At 38.7% G+C, this 26,660-nt stretch overlaps 1 protein-coding gene across 5 annotated transcripts in view; it reads left to right on the top strand.

Moving 5' to 3' along the window:
* Window positions 1-26,347, top strand: part of grid1a (glutamate receptor, ionotropic, delta 1a) — a 211,174-nt gene extending 184,827 nt beyond the window's left edge. The window contains exons 9-17 of one of the 5 annotated variants that reach the window (XM_027277718.1): window positions 6,669-6,770; window positions 8,062-8,259; window positions 9,345-9,675; window positions 11,689-11,827; window positions 17,956-18,151; window positions 19,620-19,786; window positions 21,247-21,487; window positions 24,395-24,533; window positions 25,563-26,347. In XM_027277718.1, coding sequence (XP_027133519.1) covers window positions 6,669-6,770; window positions 8,062-8,259; window positions 9,345-9,675; window positions 11,689-11,827; window positions 17,956-18,151; window positions 19,620-19,786; window positions 21,247-21,487; window positions 24,395-24,533; window positions 25,563-25,975 — 1,926 coding nt within the window. In that variant the 3' untranslated portion in view covers window positions 25,976-26,347. Of the gene's footprint in view, window positions 1-6,668; window positions 6,771-8,061; window positions 8,260-9,344; window positions 9,676-11,688; window positions 11,828-17,955; window positions 18,152-19,619; window positions 19,787-21,246; window positions 21,722-24,391; window positions 24,534-25,562 lie in introns of those variants that run through there. The other 4 variants (XM_027277717.1, XM_027277719.1, XM_027277720.1 and 1 more) reach the window with 4 other exon arrangements.
* The last annotated feature ends 313 nt before the right edge of the window (window positions 26,348-26,660 follow it).

The following is a 26,660-nucleotide window of genomic DNA, read 5'->3' as shown; positions in this document are numbered from 1 at the left end:
TCGGTCCATTTTCTCCCCAGCCTGATGGCTCTTAGATGAGGCGTCTTTCTGGTTTAGAAACTGTAATGAAGACTGAAATACTATTTCCTGGATGGCTACTGTGAGTTTTCTCCACCATCCAGTGCTGCTGCAGAGTGATCGATGTTGTTGTTGTTTTGCTTTCCCCGTTTGATCTTATTGATGTGTCAGCTTGTCTCTAAGCAGATATTGCTAATGACTTCTAGCTTACATAAAGTCAGTTTATTTGAATGCAATTCTTCCTCTTAGCCAAGAATCTTGCATGTATCCGCAGTAGTTATCTCTCAGATGTGTCCACAGTAACAGCTTTGGTACTGTTGTATTAGTCAAAATCTCATTTTTGGTAACATTTATACTATTCGATAGCAAAAGAAATATTATTCTAATACTGTGTATGTTTGCTTAATGTTGTCTCTAACAGCACTACTCATTTGCCATATCATGGCATTTCAAAGTGATGTCATCTGTGCTGGAAAGAGGTCTGGAATACTTGTTGTTCATCATGCACAGTAGGCCTATATCTTTCCATTTTTCTCCCAGGCAGCCAAAGTTGCCTTGTCATAACAGCATCTATCTAAATACGGTTGCCTGCACTGCCTCAAACTTAGCCCAAGTACAGCTGGAGCTCATTGTCACCTTAAGTTAGATCAAGTAATGACCCCAAAGCCTAAATGCCCAAATCTGGCAGCTGGCTCACATTGATCCTCTGGTTGCTGAACAAAGCCAAGCATGCTGACACTTGTTTGCAGTTTGCCATCACTGTTGGATGACTAAATGTTCTTATTGGTCACCCCTAAAACCACCAATTGTTGATGTATGGTGCCCCATTGCATGTCGTGTCAACCAAACCACAGTTATTCATCACCGATGTATTCATCCTATTGCTTAATCCACTGGCTCATGGTGCGGAAATGGCATTAAGTAGTCTCTAAAGGGTGCTTATCTCTTGCCAACAATAGATCTACAGGGGGTTGATAGGATTGTTGATCCAATGATTAATTTGCATGCACTGAGATTTCTAGCTTTTTTAAATGTTCTCGCTCTTATAGGGGTTTGAAACCTCCTCTGCCTGCTTAGATTTCCGCCTGCCAGAAGATAGAGAACGTCATTATGAGTAGGATATTGCAGATTTCAGATTTCACAAGCCAAACAAGAAAGCAAATATAATCCATTAATTATTTTTGCTGGATCTGCGCTTTCATTAGATTATTTCCCATCTCTAAAGAGCTAATTGGGTTTTTATATTCGATTCCACAAACCATTGTACACAGTGCCAGACACCTGTTGATACTGAAATGAATCAGTCGTCAATCAACATCAATAAAATGAACAAAAAGCCTAAAGCTCTGTCCAGTTTAGCAGTGAGGAAACTTATATTAGACTGGTCAAGTTATTTTCCATACATAAGTATCACAGCAAACATTCTCATTTTGCAGCATGGTCATAATGTTATACTCCATGATGAATTGTAATTGTGTGTGCAAGAGTCTGCATTAAGATGGAAGTATTAAACTGGCAGTATCCATTTATGATTGTTTGTGCTGCCACACCTGCAGAAGTAAATCCTCTCTCAAATAATTGGATGAAAAGGTAGACGGTATTTCTCCACATCCTTTAATTTATTCTTTCTCATGTGCTCCAATCCATCATAAAAACAATATCGAACAAATGTTACCAACCTTGAAGCCATCCAGTTCATTGAAATGCACAACACCTACAGGGTCTGCTCTTTGTTGCTCTCACTCCATGAGGTGAAGTAAAAAATCATTTTCATAAGTGGATATGATGAGTTGAAAGCAGAATCAGTAATTTGCTTTTTTTTTCTTTTTTTAAAATTGGCAAGTGTGCATCCACTGTTATATATCCACTTTAAGACTCTTTTGAAGCCTACATTATATGCAACGAGCCTTCTTCCTGTCTTTCTTCATCTCTTACTTATCTTTTTTAAGCAACATAACAATTTACACTGAAACAGAGAAGACAGGAGAGGTAAGAGTGTGCAGGATGACTCTGCCTGCTGAATACTTCACTGATCTAACTGCTGGTACAAATATTATGCCTAGTCTTTTCTCCAAGATAACACATTATTTTTTAAAGCAATGTATACAAGCACATATACAGTAAATAAATGCAAGAATGAAGAGAAACAGGAAAACGCATCATCGTTGTTTCATTTTCATGGTACACTTATTGCGTTTCGTGATTTAATTTTGATAGAGGAATAAAACTTCATCTCATCTCTGTTTTCTCATTTCTCTTCCTCCCTTTCTCCTCCGAATTCTTCAGATTTGTTTTACTGTAATTCTTCTGATAGTTCATGTTGCTTATTACAGGTTAGAGTGATAGACTGGCGCCAGCTTGTCTCTACTATATCAGGACAGATAAGATGCCGCTTGTCCTGACTAATTTAAATGGCTGGCTTATTTTTTTATTTTTTTATTTTTTGCTGTGTTCCTGGTCATTAGAGATTACACAACTGGCTCCATTCAGCCTTTTACTCCGGGATAAAGGACACACAGTTTGAATGTCAAAAATAAACATGCATTGTATGCAGTTGTACAGACATATCACATGGATGTGATACACATAGGTGTATTATAATTAAAGAAACAACTACAGTACAATAAGTAGGAATAACATTAGGTTCAGTAAGAAGTAAATAAAGCACCCCACAAGCATGCACAGTGTTGTCAATTCACTTGGTGAGCCACACAAAGAAGCGTGGGTCAATAAGAAGCTTAGTGGCATGATGGGCTTGTCAATATGTAAGCACCTGTCAGACTGCAGGGGAAAATGAGAAACAGAATAGCAGAAACTTGAAAAAAAAACAAGGTTCTATGTCTACAATGATGCAATTTAAATGGCTCCGCGAAAGAACCGAGAGCTTTCTGTGCAATTTTAAGGAGCTTCTATAATTGAGACAGTTATGGCACTATGAATCCATGGCTATTTGACTTTCATCCCTTTGTCACTTTCAAGTGGTCATTGGCATTTACTCAGCCCCATTAAAGATAATTATTTTACAGTATTGAGCATCAGAAGCATTAACTACAACAGGGCAGCAGTCGTGTTACTGGTGTGTCTTTTCAAACGGGATATTCCAAAATCTCCTTAGTTCAGTATTCTCTATTGTGCTTTTTGAATAAGAACAAAGCATGTACCTGGAGTTATAGAAGGAAATCACTGAATGTTTTGAACTCTCTTACAGGTACATTCTTTGTGACTGATTGTTAAATCCCCCTTGAGCTGACACTTCAAAGAAAGAAGCAGGAAAAAAAGCAAGAAAAGCCCTTAAAAAAAAAAAAAAGATTTTGGTATTAAGAAAAATGTAAAAGTAAGGTTTGCAATATTTACCATATTTTTATATAACACTGGAGAACACAATTTTTGTTGAGTTAGGTCTGACTGCTTGCACACTTTGTGAGGGGCCCATGGCTTGTCTTGATCAACCGAGTTTTACTTTAAAATATGCAAAATATGCTTATACTGACAAATGCACTGATTTTTGCGTTCCTCTGACTTGGAATGGTGAAACTAGCACAAATATAGCAAAAGGATTCAGGGTTGTTCAGGCATTTACGACGAGAAGTAGCAGGAGCAGACATGATCTGGAACAAAGGAAATATATACCTATGTAAATAAAACACTAAGATGGAATACTTAAAGCTTTGAAAACTACAAAAACAGCATCAAACCAAATAGAACTTACAACTGTGTGCCCATGGTTACAAGGTTAAGAGAAAAGCCAGCACAGATCCTCTTCATTCCTACTATGCTGGCTTTCTGTTTGCAGATATTGATAGTACTGACCTATTGGGAGCTGCACACACCTCTCACCGCTCTGTCTCAACTGTGACTGCACAAACAAGTTGCCACGCAGGTGTAGATGAGTCCAATCGTAATCAGCTGGCAAGTCTTACTACAGCTGATCAGTGGAGTTTTGCTTATCTGGAGGGTCAGCTGCAGAGAAAAAACTTGACGTGCTAGATAAAACTGACTGCAGTTTTGGAATCAGCATAAAAATCTAACAAAACAAAATTTCAAATTGTTCCCCAGTGTAATGTAAGAAATGTGCATCCAATTGCTTTGTCAGGGGAAGATACCTGCATAGTGTGTTAACATTTGACAGTAAAGCAATTGATCACTAATGACTGACAAAGCTGGTAATAAAACATCACAGTGGCTCTAGTGTGGCTTATTCATATGCAGGCGGTGTGGCTTTTCTGTATGTATCAGTATGTATTGTTGATGCTGATGATGTGCTGTGACCTTCTCATTGGTGTGTTGTTGTGTAAAGCTCTTTGAAGTAAAAGTATTCCTCTTTAGTGTTCTTCAGTTTACAGAGCACAGATTGCATGTGTTTTTTTCACTGAGGACAAAACTGCTCATGGAGAAAATAGTCCCCTGTGAAGCAGGCATCGCAAACTTGACATTTTGCCCCACACACACACACACAGTCGGACACGCACGAACACACATCCTGGACACAGTCACACACATCTGCATACATACAGTAGATGAACACTAGCTATTACAGTACAATTAAATTCTGAAGTACTTTCTTACAGAATTGTACTCATTACCTACAGATATGGCTGAAAAGCTGCTGTTCAATCAACAAATCTTGTTTCATATTCTTGAGTGCTGTACAGCAAATGCACATAAATACATACTACACAACCCTATATTATATTTACAATTAACAGCTCCATGAACAACTGATCTCTACAACATTGACATGCACACAGTGCTCGGATAAAGACCCTCAGAAGGCATATTTAGGCAGTGACAAACTGCATGGGGAGAAAACAGTTTATATACACCCACGCGAGCTGGCAGGTTATAAACATGATTCACAAGCACTTTGCAGTGAAGCTATACATAGCAATGCAGTGTAACTTTTGCGGTAGAGTATTTGAGGACTCACGTGCTCTGCGGATAGTTTATTGAGAACAAAAACTTTAACCAATAATGAAATAGGCTTCTTTCATTGCCTCGCATGCTTCTGTTTCATCACAGTCGAAAGCCTTTGTCTTTTGTATCTATAGTAATTGTATAATCGTTTGCCTTTGCAAGTGGTGTCAGTGACAGTGAGATTTATGTTTGTTCATTTTGTTTTTCTCATCAATCTCGACTGGTAGCCATATGGAACATCACAGGAATACAAATTCAGGTTTTTAAACAATATGCTTTTTTTCTTTTTGTTTTTTTTGTTTTTTAGCTTTGATATTTATAGGCCCAAACCCTGCTGCCTATGTCCAATCAAGTAAAAGTGCAAAAGAGTCTTAATATTACATGAAACGAGAGTTCAAAGTTAAGTGCAGGACGTGTGATGAAATCTTGGAGCTTAAAAATATCTCTACTCCTGTTCATGGTTCATCTCTGGTACTTTTTTCAACTTGATATTGAATGCAAAAAGTCCAGAGCCATCTTCTTGAGGGGCCAACAGTCTTTTGTATTTTTTTTTTTAAATATATTTTGTATAAACCTTCCCTCACAGAAAGTGAGTCATATAAGCTGCCTATTAAGATTCAGCTGGATGTAATTGTGCCAAAATGAGACAAGTTACCTCGTTTGATCTCAAAGCTGTGATGGTTTGGCATCAATGACATACAGAGTGACAGAAGGGAACATGTATACAATTTTTTTTTTTTTCAAAACTTTGTGATAAATCCTGTTAACTAAAGAACCACAGAAAATAAAAAAAACTAAACATGCATAATATACATGAAGATTTTCAATTGAGTAATTTAACAAATCTAAAAAGTTCAGACTGCCAGTCCCATTGTTTTGGAGTACAGTGTGTTCTTGTTGGAAAGGAATCTGGACGGGGCTCCTGCCGATGAAACGTGTGTGCTGCAGACTGAGGTGTGCCGTGGCCAGAAAGGCCTGTTGTCTGGCCTGAGGCCACTATTCTTGTCCTGTCAGCTCAAATCTCATATACTACTCCAAATGATGTGTCAGATCCTCGAGAATCCCTGTCCAGCTAGCAGCACTGATTAAGAATTGAACAAACATCAGCCCCGCAACTCCAGACACAGCTCAAAACGTTGACAGTGTGGAATGAGAGTTTTAAAGATGAGGGATAGTTTCGATTCTGGAAATAATAAAACTCAAACTGATGCGTAACGTGCAATGTGTCTGAAATTTTATCTGTGTTTGGTTTTTATTCTGCATCAATTTTGCATGTGGAACATGACATGTATTTAAAGTCCTATTTATTTAAAGATAAACTTCTGCTCCTCCCTCTCCATCATCACATCATCATCATCATCATCATCATCATCATCATCATCATCATCATCTCCTCCATCTGTACAATTACTGGTAAAGTATAATGGATTTGGCTAAAGTCCAAATAAAGTGCATTGCTTTATTTAAAGGGTCATCGAGGATGGGAAATGTACGTTGTCTTGGTTACCACCTTACCATAAACATATCCGGCACTCATTGTTGACTGTCACTGCATATCAAGTTTGAAAGGAGCAGATATGATGATAACTTTATTTATAGTTCACTCCCTTTATCATCCTTCTAGTTTACTTATGTTGACAGATGTATTAATAACGTGTTTGGCACCTTTATCTCAGTGATGTGCTCCATTTTTACCTCATTTCCTCGCATATCTGACCTTTCTTTCTCCCCATTAGCTGGCATCTTGGGACTCCACTCGAGGTTTGAATGGTAGCCTAAAGGAGAACCGGATAGAGAGTGGTATGCAAGGAGTTACGCTCAAGATTGTAACATTGCTGGTAAGTTGTGGGAGTACACTGAATCTATTAACACTTAACCTGAGTAGGCAAATATCTAAGCAAGAAAACAAACACTACTGTACAGATGAAAACACATCAACACATGTATTGTTGTTCTTCACACCCACACATGAAGCAAGTGTTTGTAAAATTGTTAATTATTTTTGAAATATAAAAATATTGTATTTTTTTCGGGGGTTTTTTAACTCATTGATAAATTAATTTTGATTAATATTACTTTGGTTTGCTTTCTTAATAACATGCAACACTTTGTGCAGATGTTTCACAAAAAAAGATACATTTGCATCAAAAGCATGCAGCACCAAACAAGCAGAACAGACAGGCTTTTTACAAAACACAATCTTAAAATAGCCTGTTGTAATGCTGTGTTGTTACCACTGATGTAAATAAAGTCTCTATTAGGTATTTGATCATTTTGTTTAATATTCAAAAGCTCCACTCTTAAGATGAGGTTGCTGTTAACACAGGATCTTGAAGTATCTAATCTGCTTTAAACTTTTTAGTCACACTCACTTGTAATTTTAGGTCTTCCCCATCTTGTCCTGTGAATCTAGAGAAGCCAAATGCCAGTAAAAATCAACAGTATATTGAAGCAGGTGTTCTTCCTTCACCAATTCTAGCAGCTATGGTCTCTCCCACCTTCCTCCCCCTCAGTCACTTCTCCTCTCCCTCTCTTCGTTTTTTCCTCTTCTTCACGCATGATTTACCTGCACCATATTTATTCACATAAGTTCTGCTCAGCTCTCCTCTGGCAGTGACACTTAATCAAGTCATTTGCCTCCCACATCCCTCGATCTCTTTACTGTCCCTCTCCCCTGTCTTTTACTCCTCCTTCACCCATTTAATTCTGCCCTGGTGCTTTCAAACCATAAAGAAGAACCACGGTAGGTGTGATAAATTTAAAATGGCAATTTCCAAGTTGATGAACCGTAGCAGTTGCCATGATGCCATGTGTTACAGGTCAACAATTGCTGAGGAAACTATTTTATTAAGATGAAGTTTAACCCTGATCACCGTAGAAGCTCTCCATAAAGGTGTCACCCCAAAGTTCTTAAGATGACTGAATGTGTCCTCGCCTCAGTCGCCAATCTGGCCCCCGAAGAGATCTTGATAGATGACATGCCTGTGATTAAGTACACATACTCACTTTTTTCAAGTTCAAGGATAAATCGTGCGTTTACAGACAAAATCCTCACACGTTCACTTTTCTCCATATTGTCAGTAAAGTCAAAAAACCCCATTGACGGTTGTACAATATTCTTTCAAACAGGAAGAGCCGTTTGTGATGGTGGCAGAGAATATTCTGGGCCAACCTAAGAGATACAAAGGTTTCTCAATTGATGTCTTGGATGCCCTGGCCAAGATTCTGGGCTTCAAATATGACATATACCAAGTTGGAGATGGGAAGTATGGCTCAGCACTCCCTAATGGATCCTGGAATGGCATGATTGGAGAGCTTATTGGCAAGGTTGGTGTGTTTACTTTTATTTTTTTCAGTCAATCAATGTCCAGATTTAACTCAAAATATTTTTTTCTGGGACTCAGGCCACATTCACTTGGTTTGAAAAGAGAGCCCAATTATAAGGCTCAGCAAAGTGGAAAAAATTTGAAAAACATAGCATGGGCCAACAGCCTCTATCTGCAAATCAGTTTTCTCCAGTGGATGTTATCACAGATTGACTGAACTGAGTCTGATTTGGGCTTTTTGGAGGGCGAGTATGTAAGTATGAGAACTTTACAAAATCATGATAATGACCCATGTTTCCCATCTTTCTGTTGATATTTTATTACTGTAAGGCACATGACAGGATGACAATGTGGTGTTAAACACAATAATCCCAATGTCATTACCAGTTTTACTGAAATGATTGTAAGCGACTGAAAGAAACAAACTTTACATTTGGTCAAGCATGAATTATGTTTCCTCAAACAAACCATATTACATTTATTGGTGATTGATCACCATATTTAAAATTACAATATAATACAGAGTGGAAATAACAGACCTAATTCCAGATTTTTTAAGAAAGTGTTCAAACCTCCATGAATGCCTAATGATCTCCCTCACTATTAGCAAGTTTGGTTTAATAATGGTGAAAGATTATTGTGTCAGAAAATGAAAATTATTTCCTCCTGCTGGGAGCTTGAAGGTGCACAACACAAAAGTTGTAGCATTAGCAAAACCAATAGGTTTCTTCTTTTTTGGAATGGAAATGTGCACACCAAATTTCCTCCCAATGTGTCCAAAACTTGCCTGATGGTGCTTATTAAGAAGAAGGACAGTTCCTAGAAGTGTGAACATAATATCATGGAAGCTCATTTGAAACTGAAAAGTTGGTATGATGGAGACATGAAAGCGAAGTTCCCTGCATTACCAAAATTAAGTTTCAGACACAGAATTTCCTAATTTTGTCAGAGATGAATAAGCTAGCCTAACCTTCTAAATGATGAGAAAACATCAACCAATTTACAGAGGGAATATTTGCACAATAAGCACATCATTTTGTTTTCAAAAAGTTACTGAAATGGAAATATATGACTCTCCGTTCACAGAAAGCTGACTTGGCCTTATCAGCCATCACCATCACCCCGGAGCGTGAGAGTGTGGTGGATTTCAGCAAGCGCTACCTTGACTATTCAGTGGGAATCCTGATGCGCAAATCAGAAGAAAAGATCAACATTTTCTCTTTGCTGGCACCATTTGACCTGGCAGTGTGGGCGTGCATTGCGGCAGCCATCCCCGTAGTGGGTATCATGATCTTCCTGCTTAGGCGCATCCAGGCAGTGCGCTGCCAGAACAATGCAGGAGGTCATCCACCGCCTTCTGTCTCCACCTCACTTCAGAGTGCCATTTGGATTGTCTATGGTGCTTTTGTACAACAAGGTGAGTGACATAGTTTCAGTCTGGCCTCCACAACACGCATGGACAGCAAACAAGACTCCATTCCACCAAATCATACAGCATCTGCTTAGTTAAAATTATTGGTCTTCAGTGGTACATCACTGTACACCAGTCACGCTGTTCTCAAATACGAAACCCTAAAGTAGAACAAAGGGAAAGAAAAACACTGATAACTACTTTAGGGGATTAAAAAAGGAAAGTCAAATAATGCTTGAGTCACAACGCCCATCCAAGCATTTTGTAAAGGTGCCCTTGTCAAGGAGAACATCCCATCTTTAGGTCTGGTGGAGATCCAGGTATGTCTGGTTTGGATAAATGACTACTTCAGCAGCTGATGTTAAAGCCTGAACTGCATCTATCAAAGTCTGGCACACTGCCTTTGAGCCTGTTTTAACCCAACACCCACTATATTTCAAGAGAAGTGAAATTCTATACCTTCTATGTCTTTTCTCCTTTTTTTCTCCTCGTTTCTGGCTCATGCTCCAAGGTTGACATTTTTCGTTTCAGTGAAGTGGATTGCAGTATTTCTTAGGATGACGTAGGCTACTTCGATATGGATCTGACTATTGATGCAGTGTTTTATTGTCAGAGAGCATAGACTTGGCAACCATATTCCCCCAATGATTTCATAATAATATACTAACACATGGCTGCGTTTTGTTGTATGTTCAGTGCAGTGCATTCCTCACTGCCTTTTTCAAACAGGCACTGCCTTCCTTTTTTTTCCCATAATGAGAATCTGAAACTGTTGAGAACTGAAAATGACAAATGTCAAAGAGAATTTAATTGACTTGTTTCACAGAGGAAAGAGATTGCACCATAGTGGACAGGATCCAGTAAAGTTTCAAGATGCACATTTCATATTCAATGACCTTCAGAAATCATTCAAAGGCATATGCAATAAAAATGACCGATGCCGAAGTGCTATTCATCTGACAAGGCCTTCAGTTTTTTTTTGTTGATTTTCCCCCAAGCTGTCCTAAGGGCACAGCTGTGTTGATTGTGACACTTTCAGACAAATATGTTTTTATTACATTCCACACTCCTGAATCTTTCACATGACATTTCTATGGCTTTACTCTTCAGGATTAGAATATGTGCTGGCATTTTTCTCATGCGACTCATAAGCTGTTTAATATTTGGAGAGAAAGAGTCAGCATGACAGAGGGAAATTAAAGATAGAAAAGCTAATATGACGTACCAGTCGCTTCTCCTCAGTGAAAATAAGAAAGGGCAAAGGATTAAAAACATGAAGGAAAGAACGATAAAAACATAAGATGAAGAACGAATATTAATTAGTACTACATTCTGAAAAAAATTGGATTTGGCTGTGTAATGAAATATAAAAATGTGCAAAACAAATTTCAGGTTAGATGGTTTTGAATGTACTAGGCTCTTGGGAAGATAAGTGATAAAAATTGACAGTAATTACATAAAATCATCATGCATATAGTCAGCTGCTCCAGTGTTGATGAAAATATGAGTATTATCTCAAAAGTGGAATCAGTTATGACTTAGAGCAGCTTTAACACAAAATGCAGGGTAATTTAAATGAAACTTGGCAAATGTGAGTTTCAGGAGAAGAGAATAACCACTCACCTTACTATGCGTATTTTCATATCTTCAAACCTTGAGAAAAATATGGTTGATGGAATGATTTTGTCACTTACTAGATTGCATCATATTGTTGTCAACATAAGCATGAAGACACTGGCATATCTTTTCAATTGTGAAGTATATTGTACAAGAACAGATCAATTTAACTGACAGACAACTTGGAGTTGACCAATCTTCTAAAAGCTTGTTTGAAATGTCACTCATGACAGAAGGTATTAGGATAACCAGCCTTTATTTGTCTCTCTCTCTCATAATATAAAAGCAAACAATGCAATTCTGATGATAATGATAAAGCACGCCTACACAGTTTGACAACATTACATCTGCCTCGTTCATCAGATCTTTGACACATATGCGTTTATACCTGAACTCCCACAGGCAGTGACTCCATCCTGGGATCAGTGGCTCTGCGTATCGTCATGGGCAGCTGGTGGCTCTTCACCCTCATAGTGTGTTCATCCTACACGGCAAACCTCGCTGCCTACCTCACCGTGTCACGCATGGACAATGCTGTCCGGTAAGAAACATTTAATTTCTTTCACCATCACCACTATTACTCAGTCAAATGCACTTAATTCTCTTCTTGGGGAATCTCAACACACCAAGGCATTTACTGTTTACATCTACTGTGATGCCTAATGGAGGAATAATTGAGGTGGTATTTTATCTTGAATGTCAAACAGAAAGTCTGTTATCTCTCTCATTATATTATGATTCCTAATGTGGGACTGGTACATTCTGTAAACAAATAACAATTTTTTTTCCAATCATCCCTTTCTAGGGTATCTCAACTACCAACAAGTCTGATCTGATACTAAATGTTGAGTAAACACTTTTAAATAACAGATGTAGCCCCCTAAATTTGATTGTCATCAGCCTCTGAATACTAAAGGTCCTTATTTTAGATAAGTTTGAATTATTGATATGATATAAAGGTTAAAACTGGAAGATGACAACTCCTGAAATTGACTAAACGTGTGTGCAAGAAGACTCTCAGAATCTCACTGTTGGAGTTGTTGGAACTTCAGGAATGAAATAAATGTATTCTTCACTGAGTTTTGAGAAAGAGAGAGAAGAAATAACGCATTCGTCACCGTCACAGCAAATTTTGTCGGAAGTTGAATGTCGGAACGGAGTCAGCCACAGGTTCAACCAAATCATTTTTCCCATTAACAAACTTTAATTTTCACTCTCATATGCAGTCAAATGCTTGCAATCAAGAGCCCAGCTGTCGTAAAGGAGAGTAATGCTGCAGCACATCCCATTACACAGTAGAGGAAAGCAAAGATCTGATTTTGATTGGCTGTATTTTATTTAATACCAATCCATTAAAATATGCCCAAAGAAATACAGCTAATGTAGCCTTGAACTGTTCACCTCAAGCAGAGATGGACAAACTGAGAACTGGCTCGTAGTCTTGCACCTCAACTGATGCTGACTCAAAAATAATACCACTCCTCAATTCATTAAAACTTCCACAGTTCCCTTGAAGGGAACCCTGGAGCCTAAAAAGACTTCATACAAGCTTTTTCGCATAAGTACTACTGCCCAAGACCTACAAACAGACTTACAACTGATGTGTAAAATCCTTGCAGGTTTCCTTTTAAAGCTTCTGCATGCTTCCATGCATTCATTCTGTGCACCGGCCTTGAATTACATATATCTCTTGAGTTATGTACTGTAGCAAGGTCATGTACGCATTTTCTATGCTTTACACATTGTGTGGTCTTTTCTTGAGGTACCGCAGCAGTATATTTTTAGTATTTTAACTGCTAGGACAGGTTCTGTATCTCAGGCTGAAGTTTCATCGGTGAGCATCTCTCATCAGCTGCAATTGCTGCAGAGTGTTTGGTCTGTCTGCTTGTCTGTAATTTTTGACCCGCTGACTAACAACTAGCCTGTCCTCAGTCCAAATGCTATTTGTCAGTGAATCCAATTTGGTGTGCTGTCTCTCCCCAAAGAATGCAGGGAGAGGCATTTGATTGCATTGGGTCCGTCTTCTGTTGAACAAATAGCCACATGTGAGGCGAGGGAGGGAATGCTAAGCGGTCCCTACACACACCCACACAGACCTGTCCCCGCACACACCTTCACAGGCATGTGCGGGGTTATGTGTTTATATTAGACACGTGGCAATTACAGCTGAACTAATATTTCTTGTATTACATTTGATACAGTTTAGCGAACAGAATCAACCTAACTGCAAATGATTGCATGTCGGAGTTAGAAGGTCCGGGAAAGCACACTGTGACTGAATTTTTAATTGGAACATGTCTCTGGTTTGCTGTTCTCAGCAACTACTTCATAAAAGTCATAACTCGTTGTGCAGAAAATCTGAACAGAACATACCAAAGCCAAAACTGAAGCAGCGCTTTCAGGTTAAATCTGTTGCTACACCTAACAATTGCATAATCTGTATGATACAAGCTAAATGTAAATCTCACTGCAAATACATTTATGCTTAAACTATAACTTGCTAGTAATCTGCCCGGTAACATCTAAATTAAGACTCACAAAAGCCATTGACCTGTTAGAGACAAAGGAAGGATGAAAGCTTTTTCTGTTTTTTTTCAACAGAAATTTCAATTTGTATGCTGGGGGTTACATCTGACTGCCGAGAAAATTATTGATTTAAAAAAAAAAATATTATTATTGTTATTACAGAGACAGAAAAAAGAAAAAACCTCATATCTAACAGGAGTAATTTGAAAACTTGCATTACAAGATCCATGAAGAGATCCATAATGATCAGCACACGGGCACGCCAATGAATGATTTTCAATTATGAAATCAACCAAATCTTAACCTTGGTTAGACACTGCTGACAGAGAAAGTGAAAACTCTATTGGCCAAACAGTAGATTGGACTTTCCGTAGGAAATTTGGTCTATGGTGAGGGGCCATTGCTTTCCATCCCTCTTCATTGTCTTGGGGAATGTACTCAGTGTGTTTACATGCACTTAAACCCCCACGCTGTGATAGAAGACACAGTTGAAGTGTTTGTATTTTACAGTTAGTCAAATTTTATCAGTCAAGTTTAACCGTGGAACCGATTTAGACTTTTGCAGGTTGTTATTTGTTAGTTTTAGTCTTTGGATGGAATTATTTTAAATGCAAGGGCACATCATCCGACTGCCCAGCTGTTACTGAGGTTTTTAGTTATACACGTGTACTTGTATCAGGCAGCTTACTGGGGACTACTTAATTGTATGTAAATGCACAGACTGTAGGTTGGCCTGAAAAAGTCCTCACTGCCTTGGAGTCATTGTGGTCATGACAGATGGGCTCTGTTGTCTGAACCAAAGTTGAAAACAGCTATGAGAATTCAGATCGCTGTTGGCAGTTTTTTATGTACTCTTTATGAGGTACAGACACTGTACCTTGAGATTTTCTTTAATGCTCAGTTAATTCTCTAACTTTGCAAGATCGATTTTAAATGTAACATTTGTTTTTAAGTAAATGATGAAATCTACCAATGAATATAATGTGCCTCATAGAAAGTGTCATCTCCAAAATGGCAAATCTGGAATTGCTTCCCTGGTTTAGAAATGTCTGTCGTAAAAGCATTGGCAGTTTGTCCTTCAACGGGAATCCAGCGTCCAAACCTTGGAAATACACTGACAGGTATGACTTGAATTATAAAAAATGGAGAGCATGAGGTGCAGTCCAGCGGCCTTCATTTTAAAAAACATCAAAAGCAGAGTTGTTATTTTAGTCTTGGAGAAATCAACTTTCTTTCTTCCACGAGTCAGTCTGATACGAGTATACTGCCAAAAAGCAGCAGCTTGGGTTTTTACTAGTGCCAAAGGAGATGATATACACCTTCCTTTTATAGTATATATGTGTGTGCTTTGTGTGTGTGTGTGCATGATACATATAATCGGGTGTAAAGAGAACAATTAACTATCTGAAAATAGTTCGCATATTATAACACTACACAGCCTTTTCCCCTTTTGTTCACTCAGTAAATAAACCTTTATAAAACTCCTACGCCTTGGGACACAGAGGTGAAATACTATTCTTTTTTTATATATGTATCACACTGCGTGTAAAACAATTTTATGCTGCTCTCTCTTGAGGGAGTGTGAGAGAGTGCAAAAGAGACAGAAAGTTTCATAACTTTTTTTTTTAATCCTCCAGGATATCACACCTAGTAATAATTAGGTGAGAATGCTATGACTGAACTCTCTTTAATGTTTTAATTGTTGCTGCTATGGTAAATTTGTACTTTTATGAAGCCTAATGTATAATCATGACCACCTTTGCAGCCAGTCATTTAGGGCTTTTTATTCCAACAAAAACACAGGAAATTAATGACATGCAGAGAGAAAGAAAAACATTGGTGTGCGTCTGTGTGTGGTCTTTATTCACCCATTATAGATAATGAACAGAGGGCTGGCTTGGACTTTTATGTATTGATCACGAATCAAAGAGTATGTTGTACCTTTGAGAAAGAAAAGGTGTGAAAGGAGTAAAATTACTTAAACAGGTGGCAGATGTCCTTGGTACATATGCAGTATCTACTTCAAATAGTTGTTGCCTGATATTTTAACTTGTTAGTGGTTTATTTTATTTGTATACTTGTTTTTTTGTTTTGTTTTTTTAATTTGCCACCATCTGTCTACTGTTTTTTGGTATTTCATACAATACAGGCACTTTCACCTCTTTTATTCATCCTAATTACTCCAGCTGGTGGATCTAAATATTTCTATGTTGACTCCAAATCTTAAATCTAGATTTATCTTAAAACTAGTTCCACATGTGCAGGTGCTTGTGTAGCTATAAAAGTGAGCTGTTGGAGAAAAGTGTGCAGTTTAATCTGACAGAATAAGTTGTAGATCATGCAATATCTAATGAGTTGTTTCTGTCTCTCCTGCTTGCTTTCCCCCTCAACAACCACTGCTACACCATATAGGCTTCTAATTAAATGGCTGAATTAGTCCAACATCGTCATCTTGAGATAAGCCATTCGATTCTCTCACTTTTTAGCGAATTGGCGAGAAGACAATCACAGTTATATAAGCATTTTGGTTCTACTCTAATATGGTGATTTTCTAAAGAAATGCAGCAAATACACAGAGCAGCATGTCGAACATATCAACGAGTCAAGGAAGTAGGTAATCTTCTGCGTAGATTGGAAGCAAACTGTAATTACGAAGACATTGACATTCAGCAAATACGATGCTGTACAAAATTGGCAATAATCTCCACATATAAAATACAGCTGCTGCGAGGAGCCTAATTTCTTATTGCCCACATAGCATCTGCATAATCAGCGTTTGAGTCAGGAGGGACTACTTCTCAGATATAAAGTATTGTTCAGAAAAAGTAGATTAGAGTTTGCTGCAGACTCTATATAGGGACTAATACACAATCATGGGGATGAACCCCGTAATCAGTCAGCAACTTAACCTCCCAACCTGGTCGTCATCCCTCTTAATCTGGTGGAGATCATGGTGCTGGGTGCAGGGAAAGTGGTGGTCGGGGAAAGTGTTGGCATCTGAAGCAGCAAGCTACAGGTGCAGCTAATTTGGCTGATAAAGAGCACGCTGATTAGTGATTTGCTCCAATGTGCATAAGAGGTGAAGGTGGTAGTTTTAGGCTTACAGACTGGATGGAGTGAACCAGGAGGGAATTAAAAAGAAAGTTAAAAGAGGTGGAGAAGTTGGCCTTTCTGATATTGACACTGGTATCTGTTACGGGAATTTTAAAGAGCAACCCTAAATAAGGAGGACTGGAGTTTTCTTCAACATATCCCCTAATCAGTAGCCAGTATATCCCCAATCTAAATGTCACCTCTCTGGCCTGTCCCTGGGCCTCATTTTATTCTGGAATCCCTCTATTCATACATTAACCTGAACTTTACCTTACCCTGCCAGTCTCAGGAAAACAGCAATAAAGGGAAGTGCCCTCAAGACATGTAATAAATAGGAACAAACATCGTATAAGTTAAAACATCTAACTAGATGTGTAACCCTGATTTTTATGACGGTATCAGTGATACTTAAAGTGTCATATATGTGACAAACAAAAATGATGTTCTCATCTTGATATGTTATCTATAAGCTCAGACTAAATTTGAATTGTATATTTTACGATATAAAACTAGTAGCAGGCGTTGGTAATGCAAATTATTTCCAAAATCATGGCTTTATTTATTTATTTTTGGATCATATGTGTAGAAAAATAAAACACGCGGATGACCAGATGACATAGTGTAAGCTGTAACAGCTTTGTTGGAAGCAAACCGGCTGTGCATGTGAAAATATCATTATTAATATGTTATGTTAAATTAAAAGGCACAATCTGTGATCCAAATATAAACAAAAAGCTATTCCCAGTACCAAAAAAATAAAACACAAAGATTGAGAAAAACTGCAGATTATATTGCAATGGGTTCTGTATTTTAGGCCTATATTTCAGTGGTTAATAAATACAAAACCTTGATTTTCTCTACTATGTACTATGTATCTGAGTATAGGTATAAGTGGGGAAAAAAGCAAAATGGTTGCTTCAATATCCTCTGCAGATTAATTAATAACATTATGTTTAACTTACACTATAGTCACATTTGCTGCAGTCCTAACATTATAATTCTTTGCATGAAACAAACTGAAACAACTTGCTGATGTGACCCTGGCTGTAGGTCATTCCAGGACCTGTCCAGGCAGGTTGACCTGGTTTATGGGACCGTGAGGGAGTCGGCGGTGTACGAGTATTTCCAGGCCAAAGGCACCAACCCTCTGGAGCAGGACAACACATTCGCTGAGCTGTGGAAGACCATCAACAAGAACAACGGCTTCGAGAACTCTGTCTCCAGCCCATCAGAGGGAATCAAGAAGGTGAGAATATCTTGGAAATAAAAAAATGAAATTAGAACAATATCAGAACTCTACCTTCTGTCAGCAATACGCCGTTCTTTTCTATTCTTTTGAGGCACATTTAGTACTATGCAATAAAAAAAGTCATTTAATGAGATGAGTGGTTTCTGAAGTGTTAATCCTCAGGGTTCCACTGTACTAAACTGTACGCATGTAAATTATAGTTAACTATAATAGTTATATCTTCAACTGAGATAACAATGAATACTAAGAAACATAAGCTCGCATTTAATGATAATTATCTGTATCTTTTTACACAGCAGGTAGAAACCAATTGAACGTCAGTTAAATAATGATTCACAGAGACATGTGGGTAAAGAGATAATTAAAATCTTTTGAATCGTTGGTGGTTTAGATGGATTTTAATTATTCTCTCTTGCTAGCGTATCATGAATTATATTTTATGCCTCTGTGCCTCTCTCTATCTTCCTTTTACTTACATACTTAAAAACAACACAGAACAATAATTTGTATTCAGTGTATCTAGTTAACCGTGCACAGATACTGTACATACATCTAAGTTTAAAACGCAACTTTAAATAAACCATTTTATTCACATTTACTTCTCAAGCTACAGCAGCATATGCCTCATTGTTGATTTCAGTTTAATACTTTAATGGCCAGTATATGTTTATATATTAAGAGTTAATGAGTTTGAGAACCTTGTGTAGTCCTAATGAGATGTCAGGTGAAAAAGCTATTCAGCTATATTTGTTGAGAGCACAGTGTTACACAGAGAAATACTGTAAAAACAAAAAGCAAACTCAGGAGGATTTCAGACAGATTTTCGGCTACAGTTGTTCTACACATTATCCGCAGTGTGTACTTGACTTGTACTCTGAAAATATGCTCCATGCAGAGAAAAAGCAAAGCTAGAAAAAAAATAGGGGCGCAACTATTTTCAACATCTTTGTAAAGAAATGTAATGCTGTGCATGCTGTTCAATGTCTACCGTGTCGAGTTAGCAAAATGTTTATGCTCATTTCTGTGCAAATATTTAGCTGTTCATCTTATTGCTTTTCCCCCGGTGAAAAGTCTTCGTGTGCTCTACTCGTCCACCAACACGGGCACATTGGGTCAATCAATCAATTCAGCCAGCCTCTCTTTACCAACTTGACAAATGAAAAAATCAGAATGCTGAAAAATAATGAGAAATGTTCAGCAGATTCACTGAAATTTTTATAATCATAAAAAAGTAAATTGACATTTTTATAGTTATGTAGACATCTTCAGGACCATGGGGTGTCTATCTGTATTTGTGCTCCTTATCTGGTTGTATACTGAAGATTTCTTTGCTTATCTGTACAGTACAATCTCTGATAAGAGAAATAAAACTGCAAAAAACTTCAAACTCACTTCAACCACACCATTCATGTATTTATCCTTTGTATGTCTTCGACTTGTGTGTGTTTTTTGTTGACCTATCCAGACAAAGCGAGAGTCATATGCTTTTCTGTGGGACATGGCGGTGGTAGAGTATGCCGCTCTCACAGACGATGACTGCACACTGACTGTAGCAGGAAACAGCCTGAGCACCAGAGGCTACGGCATCGCACTGCAGCACGGCAGTCCTTACCGAGACCTCTTTTCTCAGAAGTACGTATATTTTTACTTTGTATTAGAATATCCTGTTAGTATGTTCCTGACGTTGCCATCATCATCCAATTGATACCATCCATCATCCAGTTCACGCAATTGCACCAAACACGGCAGGTCAAAGTTAAACCAGAAAGTGGGTTTGTAAACTGTGACGGATGTTTGGGTCAAGTGGTGACACTTTGCCTTTACCGGACCTATTTTTACTGATGTTACCCAGTTTGCAGATCTCAGCCAGTATTCAGTGAGTACGACTTCATCATACCAACAGAACAGATGGCCAGGAAATGACATAATAACAGGCGAAAATAAAACCCAAGTTGTAATAAACCTAGTTTGTTGACTGATACAATTAAAATTATAGAGTTCCAGCACTTGTAACTTGAAGATATTTCTCTTGAAGAGGCAGACTGAGAGGTATATTTTTCATATTTTCAGTTCTCTCTCTTTGCCTGTTGTGCCTGTTAATCAGTTTTCTCCTGCAGACACAAGAGAGAAGTGCCTCAAACATTTTCAGTGCAGTTTCTCAAGATTGATGGGAGTGAATTTCAAATCAGAGCTGCAAACGTTTTCCTCCATGTAAAATTTAAATTCAGGACAGACGGCATCCAAAATGGGACGATTGATCACGCTGGAAACTATAAACAGTGCCTCGGTGAACAATCTTAAATAAATGACTTGCAGAAAAAGAAACGGTACATATCTGAAGCCGTCTGAGGTTTCATGTGTGAATTTCTATAAATGTCAAAAGCTTTGGCAGATGTGGGTACATGGTCTGAGTGGCACAAACACATATGTGCCAGTCAGTTGTTGATGAGGTTGAATAATGAGTGTGCAGAAAGCTAACCTCTCCGATGGGACAGATTCACCGTCTCGCCTCTGTTTGTACTCAGCCGTCATCATTCTCCTCCACAAAATCCATCCATTCCTCCCTGTACACTAACTAATGGGCTGACTGTTATATTTGATCGTCTTTGTTTCCACGCTACAGTTTCATATGGAGCCAATTAATCTTGAAGCTGCAATTGTTTTTCTTTGACTTGTTTATATAGAAATGTTCTTTTAGTTCTTGTTAGCATTTAGAAATAGTCTTAACAATGCATCATTATCACAACTTGCACTCTGCTGCTGTGCAAGCTACGGTTTTAATCTCATTGTACCCACTATAGGCCTTTTAATGAGCAAACAATCAATGTTAATGAAGTGCATTAACTGTGTTATTTTTGTTTTTTTTATTAGTTGTAATTACTGTGTAGCTCATATATGCAGTCATTTAGACCCTTCATATATTGATTTTCAGATTTTTCATCATGTTTTTTTCCATTGTCTACTCAATTGTCTTGTCTTGTAATTTGGTTATCTGGTATTTAATATACTCTGTCCAATCAATGCTATTGAAGGTGTTATTACATGAAACTGGACGCCTTCTGTGTCAAAGAACAAGTCTTTCTTCTCCACAGGATATTGGAGCTTCAGGAAAAAGGTGACCTGGACATCCTGAAGCAGAAATGGTGGCCGAAGAAAGGCCGCTGTGATCTGCAGAGCCACGCAGACGCCCAGCCGGAGGGACGGGCGCTGCGTCTCCACAGCTTCGCTGGCGTCTTCTGCATCCTGGCCGCTGGGCTGCTGCTGGCCCTCCTGGTGGCTGCACTGGAGACCTGGTGGAACAGCAACCACTGCCGGAGAGAGCAGCCCAAAGAGGTGACCACCGACAACTCGTCGGGCCAGGGCCCAGGCCCAAGCCTGCTAACCCAGAACCTGGCCATGGTGGTCACCACGGGTCCCCCTGCACCACCAAGGCCACGGTCGAGACCCAGACCCCCGGGCCCCCCGGTCCTGCCCAGAGATGCCACTGCCACACTCTACTTTATGGATCCAGCAGGCGCTGACGCCAGCCCCGATTTAGTAGAGCTGCAGTACACCCAGTTATAATAGGTGTGCCCGTGATGATAGTCCAGACATCATGTGATCGATCTACTCATTCCTTCTCATGTTGGGAGAGACGTTGGGGTGCTTTGTTAGGGACTTCTGAGGCTTCTCTCTCATACGAGACACATACAAGCAATAATTGACCACATTCTGGCTTGAACAAACAGTCACTGGTGCTCTTGTGAGAGAGGCGCAGCTGAAAGAATAAAAGTAAATATAACGTTTAATTGCAAATTCAAAAACCACACACTGAAATTGTACTTCTGGGTCGATAAGTGCTTCAGTTGTACAATAGCTCTCTTTAGCCAATCCATTCAAGTCTTAATGCTTTAGAGCTCTGACTTCATCTTGCTGCTGTCGGCTGGGCAGCCCCTCTGCATGAGGCGTCCAGACAACTAAGGCTTGACATGGATCCCTAAACTAAAGTGTGAGCAAAAGCAGGTAGTAAAGAATCTGAGCCTTGACCTGCCTGTTTCACTTGACAGTCCGACAATCCAATAAAAAAAAACGCTGGCTGAGGACACCCATTTAAGACCCAGTCCTGTCCCGAAAAAGACACACAGTAAATCAAACTCCACCCGTACTGTTTGTTTGGCACATAGAAGAGTTTGAGTTACTGTGATTGATTTCTACTTCAGTATTTGTGTGCAACTGCTCTCATAATAACCACATACTGCTGTCATGCGAGATTCACAACAGACCGACATCACTGTCTTATGATTCATAGAAGATAAGACATGTAAGATGTGTTCGAGTATAATCACGGTTGTGTGCACCATTATTATTGTGTTTGTAGTCTTGAGGCGATTTTCCAACCAAAACTCTTTTGAGCAGCAGACGCGCCCCCTCCATAAGTTTGAAATGTGACTGTGAAAGATTTGTAGTTGTCTTAGTTACTACTGTTCATTTCTATTCTCAGTAATGTTGACATGATCAGACAATTATTAGCAGATGAAAAGAAAATTATATATATACTTTTTAAAGTGGACCAGAGTATAAGCAATGTGTTCAATTCTGACAATGAGGTAAGTGTTAGAGATGTTTAATCAAGCAAAAATATCAGCTTCTCAAAAGTGAAGATTTGTCTCTTTTGTGTATTTCAAATGGATATAAAAATATTTTAGACTTCAACTTATGATAGGAGTTTTTGACATTAAAAAAAAAAAAAGTACTGATTACAATCATAAAACAGGGTAATCAAGTGGGTAAAATAAAAAATAACACTCTGGTTCAAGCTGCTAAAATTCGAAGTATTTGCTGCTTTTCTCAGTTCTGTGACAAAAACAAGCAATTTGACGACATCATTGCATAACAGTCATAGATTGAAGCTTTTACACAGCTGCCTTTCAAGCCCGCGGGGAGCAAGTGTTTAATACTCAAAAGATTATGGTCACTTTAAATGTCCTAAGCATTGCTGGCACCATGACAGCACAAGTATACAGTATGTGGACATCATGACAGCCACTTCAAACAAAACCTACTGCAAGCCTGAACACATCAGCCATTTGAAGGAATAATTCAACCTTTTGGGAAACATTCTTGTTTTCTTTCTCACTGGGAGTTTGATGAGAAGACCGATACCTCTCTCATATCTGACCCTTTAAATATGAAGCTACAGCCAGTAGATAATAGCTTAACTGAAAGCACTGGAAACAGTTAGCCTGTTGGTTATTTTCGTAACTCGCTGTAAAACCACAGATCGTTGTTTCACACAAGGATTGTGTGCAAAATCTTAATCTATAAGCAGGTAACACATGGTCTTGCAATACCAGACGATTAGCGATCTAAGAACCTACTAACTGTCTGGGGGTTTCTAAATGCAAATTAGTCGGTTCATAACCATTAATGAACATATGCCCCCTACTTCAAGGACATGCCTTACCTGAAACAATGCTATCCTGTACCAAGGAACCTCATATTGTACAGCGTTGTTTACAAGCACATGACTTCCGCGTGTCACCTCCCCAAATAATTTGGTTTTGCAATTTTTTATTTTTTTTTACTCTGTAATGGTTTCCACCCAGTTTTAGCGAGAAATACTAGAAAACGTACCCATAATTCAAGTATTTAGACTGATTTTTTTGTCTAGGTAACTGGATTGGATTGGATGTTTACCTAAATGCAACTTAAGAAATATAGTACATCGTAGTAAATCATACAGTATCCTAATTTTTTATATACATTACATTAATATTATTAAAAATGACCTTGCACAATTTGAAAAATTGATAGGAAATACATAGTGCAGAGAGAGACAAAAACCCAGTGGGATTATTTGAAGCCTCCAACTTAATTATGCTAAAATTTCACAAAGTTATAGAGAACACAAAATTGACACAGTTGTTCTTTTTTTGTACTGACAGTTTCACAGGAGGGTTTCATGTCCCTCCAAGCCAAGGAAGTGCTCCAGTTGTCAGTGGCCCAGTATTGTCTCTAAAGAAAATGATCAGACTGGAGCCAGGGGGTGCCATAAATAGTGCTTTCAACTTCACAGCTTTATATTTGCACATACACAGACATGAGAGCGGCGCAGATCTTCTCATCCATTTCGCCAAATGTATTCCTCAAAATGTTGAATTATTCCTTTTATTACTTAACTATTTATTTTAATTATATGTCAATGTCCGGATTCAAAGGGGGCCGTTTTGGTTATGTATCGTTGTCTATGATCTTCAGCAGGTGACTAAGGATTACGGTCTGGAAAGGGTTTCTGGTCCATTGACATATAATGACATAACAAGCGCTTCACCAGAAGGGAGGCGGGAGATATGGACAGACAGAGAGAGAGACTGGGAGGAGGCCGAGGCTCTTGACACAGGTCAGGAGAGGCCTGACATACTGTACTGGATGGTCATTGGCTATGTCAGGGCGAAGGGGCGGGGCATGGGGCCGGGTAGGGGTAGAATGTAGTTGCTTCATCTGTCATTTCACCTCATAGTCTCTTGTGTTATCTAGATATTTTTTGTTGTTGTTGTTTTGTTTGTCTTCCGTGTGGCTTGACTAACATGGCGCATGATGATTAAATAAAATGTTGTTTGGAGGGCAGGGTGCAGCCGAAATATGATGAACAATCATGTGCTTTTTATTTGGCTTCTCCCTGTCCTCTCCCATATGTGTTGCCTTGTGGGGGAAAAACCAACAAACAAATAAAAACAAACAAACAAAAAAAACAGGAATAATTTAAAGATTTGTCAATTAAGCGACAATATCTACTTTGTCTTCGTTCAAATTTTATTGCCTAACAAAGTCTGATTCATCAGAGTGATGCCTCCATTGGAGCCTGTCTTGTTAACAGCTGATGCTCTTCATGCAAGAGTCACCAACTGTAGATGTGTGGTCACTTAATTGTGTAGAAAATTTAAACACTTCTGCATGAAGAGACATCTTCGTTTAAGTTCATCTCAGCAGTAGAGACATTACCTTTTATGACCCAGTATTTAAGATTTAGTGTTTTAAGGTCATGTCTCTCCTGATGTTGGCTGCTTGGAAGAAAATCCAGCATACTGTATTATGAATTTATATATGTGTATTTCCTGAATGAAGCTGAAATAAGCCACTGTGTTATTTCAGCATCCTTCAGATGAACATTACTATATGTGCATTAAATGCATAGTAGACTACACTGCATGTAAACTGGTCATGAAGGTGATAATGAAGCAACCATTGTAACCTGTCTTTCTCTATCCATCCCTCCCATTCTTTCTTTTAACCTGATAACCCCTTTCACTGCACATTCATTTTCACTTTTATTCTTTATCACACCCCTCCTTAATTACATTCATGCTCTCCCTTCCATTAAAACCTCCATTCACTCTCCTTTGTACTGGCTTTTTCCATCTATCTATAGGACAAAGAGGTGAACCTGGAACAGGTCCACCAGCGTTTGAACAGCCTCCTGGACGAGGACTTGGCCCACAAGCAACTGCCAGGCCAATCTATCGAGATCTCTGCCCTGGACATTGGCAGCATGCAGCCCAGCCAGTCCCTGGAGGCCTTGTCTGTTCGGGACTACCCAGCCCACCGGGGGCCGCCGCGGCTCTCCGTGACCACCTTCCTCCAGGAGGGTCATGGGGCAGGAAGGACACTGGGCGCGGCCGCTGGCAGGACCTTGCCCCTGCCCCTCAGCAGTGCCACCATGCCCTCTATCCGCTGCAAACACAGGGCACCCAATGGGGGTCTCTTCCGACAGAGCCCAGTCAAGACACCAATGCCAATGTCCTACCAACCAGTGCCAGGAGGACCCATCCCAGAAGCCAGTAAGCCCAGCCACGGGACATCCATCTGAGCACGCAGAACATTCACAGACACTCAAGCTCAAACAGAATAGTGGAGAGCTAACCAGAGTGCTAACAGTGTGAAGAGTTATAAATAAAACACTAAAAAAGGATTTTTATTACAAGTGGGAAGAGTCAGTGGGACTACACATGACAAGACACTGAGACTTTAATGTACATATTTGTAAGTACAAAGAGAGAGAGAGAGAAGCAACATTAAAAAGTGTATTTTGAATATTCAACAGTTGAGTTTAAAAAACATAAAAGTATTAAAAAAAAGACTGTTTGAATGGCTTTGTAAATTTTGTTCTAAATGAATAAAGGTGACAATTCTTTGTGGTTGTTTTCTAAGTGCCAAGTTCAAAGATGTTTTCTTTCAGATCAACATTAACTGAATGTACTGTGAGAATTCATGATAAAAAATACATTTCACACTTCAAAGACATTGGAAGAATTGATTTGTTTCATATGAAAAAAAAATAAAATAAAATGATAATACAAAAATGACGAGATGTGTGCTTGGAAACATATTTAACATATCAGTGTCATGCATCTTAGACTCTGGTATCACTGATAAAATGGTGTTTTAGAGCATAAAGGGAGGAAAATGAAAGCCTCACATGTTTTCTCATGTATTTCATAAAAAAAGTATTCGGAAAAAGCTGCTATAT

This window comes from Larimichthys crocea, chromosome III (genome assembly GCF_000972845.2).
Source record: "Larimichthys crocea isolate SSNF chromosome III, L_crocea_2.0, whole genome shotgun sequence".
Taxonomy (NCBI): domain Eukaryota; kingdom Metazoa; phylum Chordata; class Actinopteri; family Sciaenidae; genus Larimichthys; species Larimichthys crocea.
This window is presented reverse-complemented; position numbering and strand designations above follow the sequence as displayed.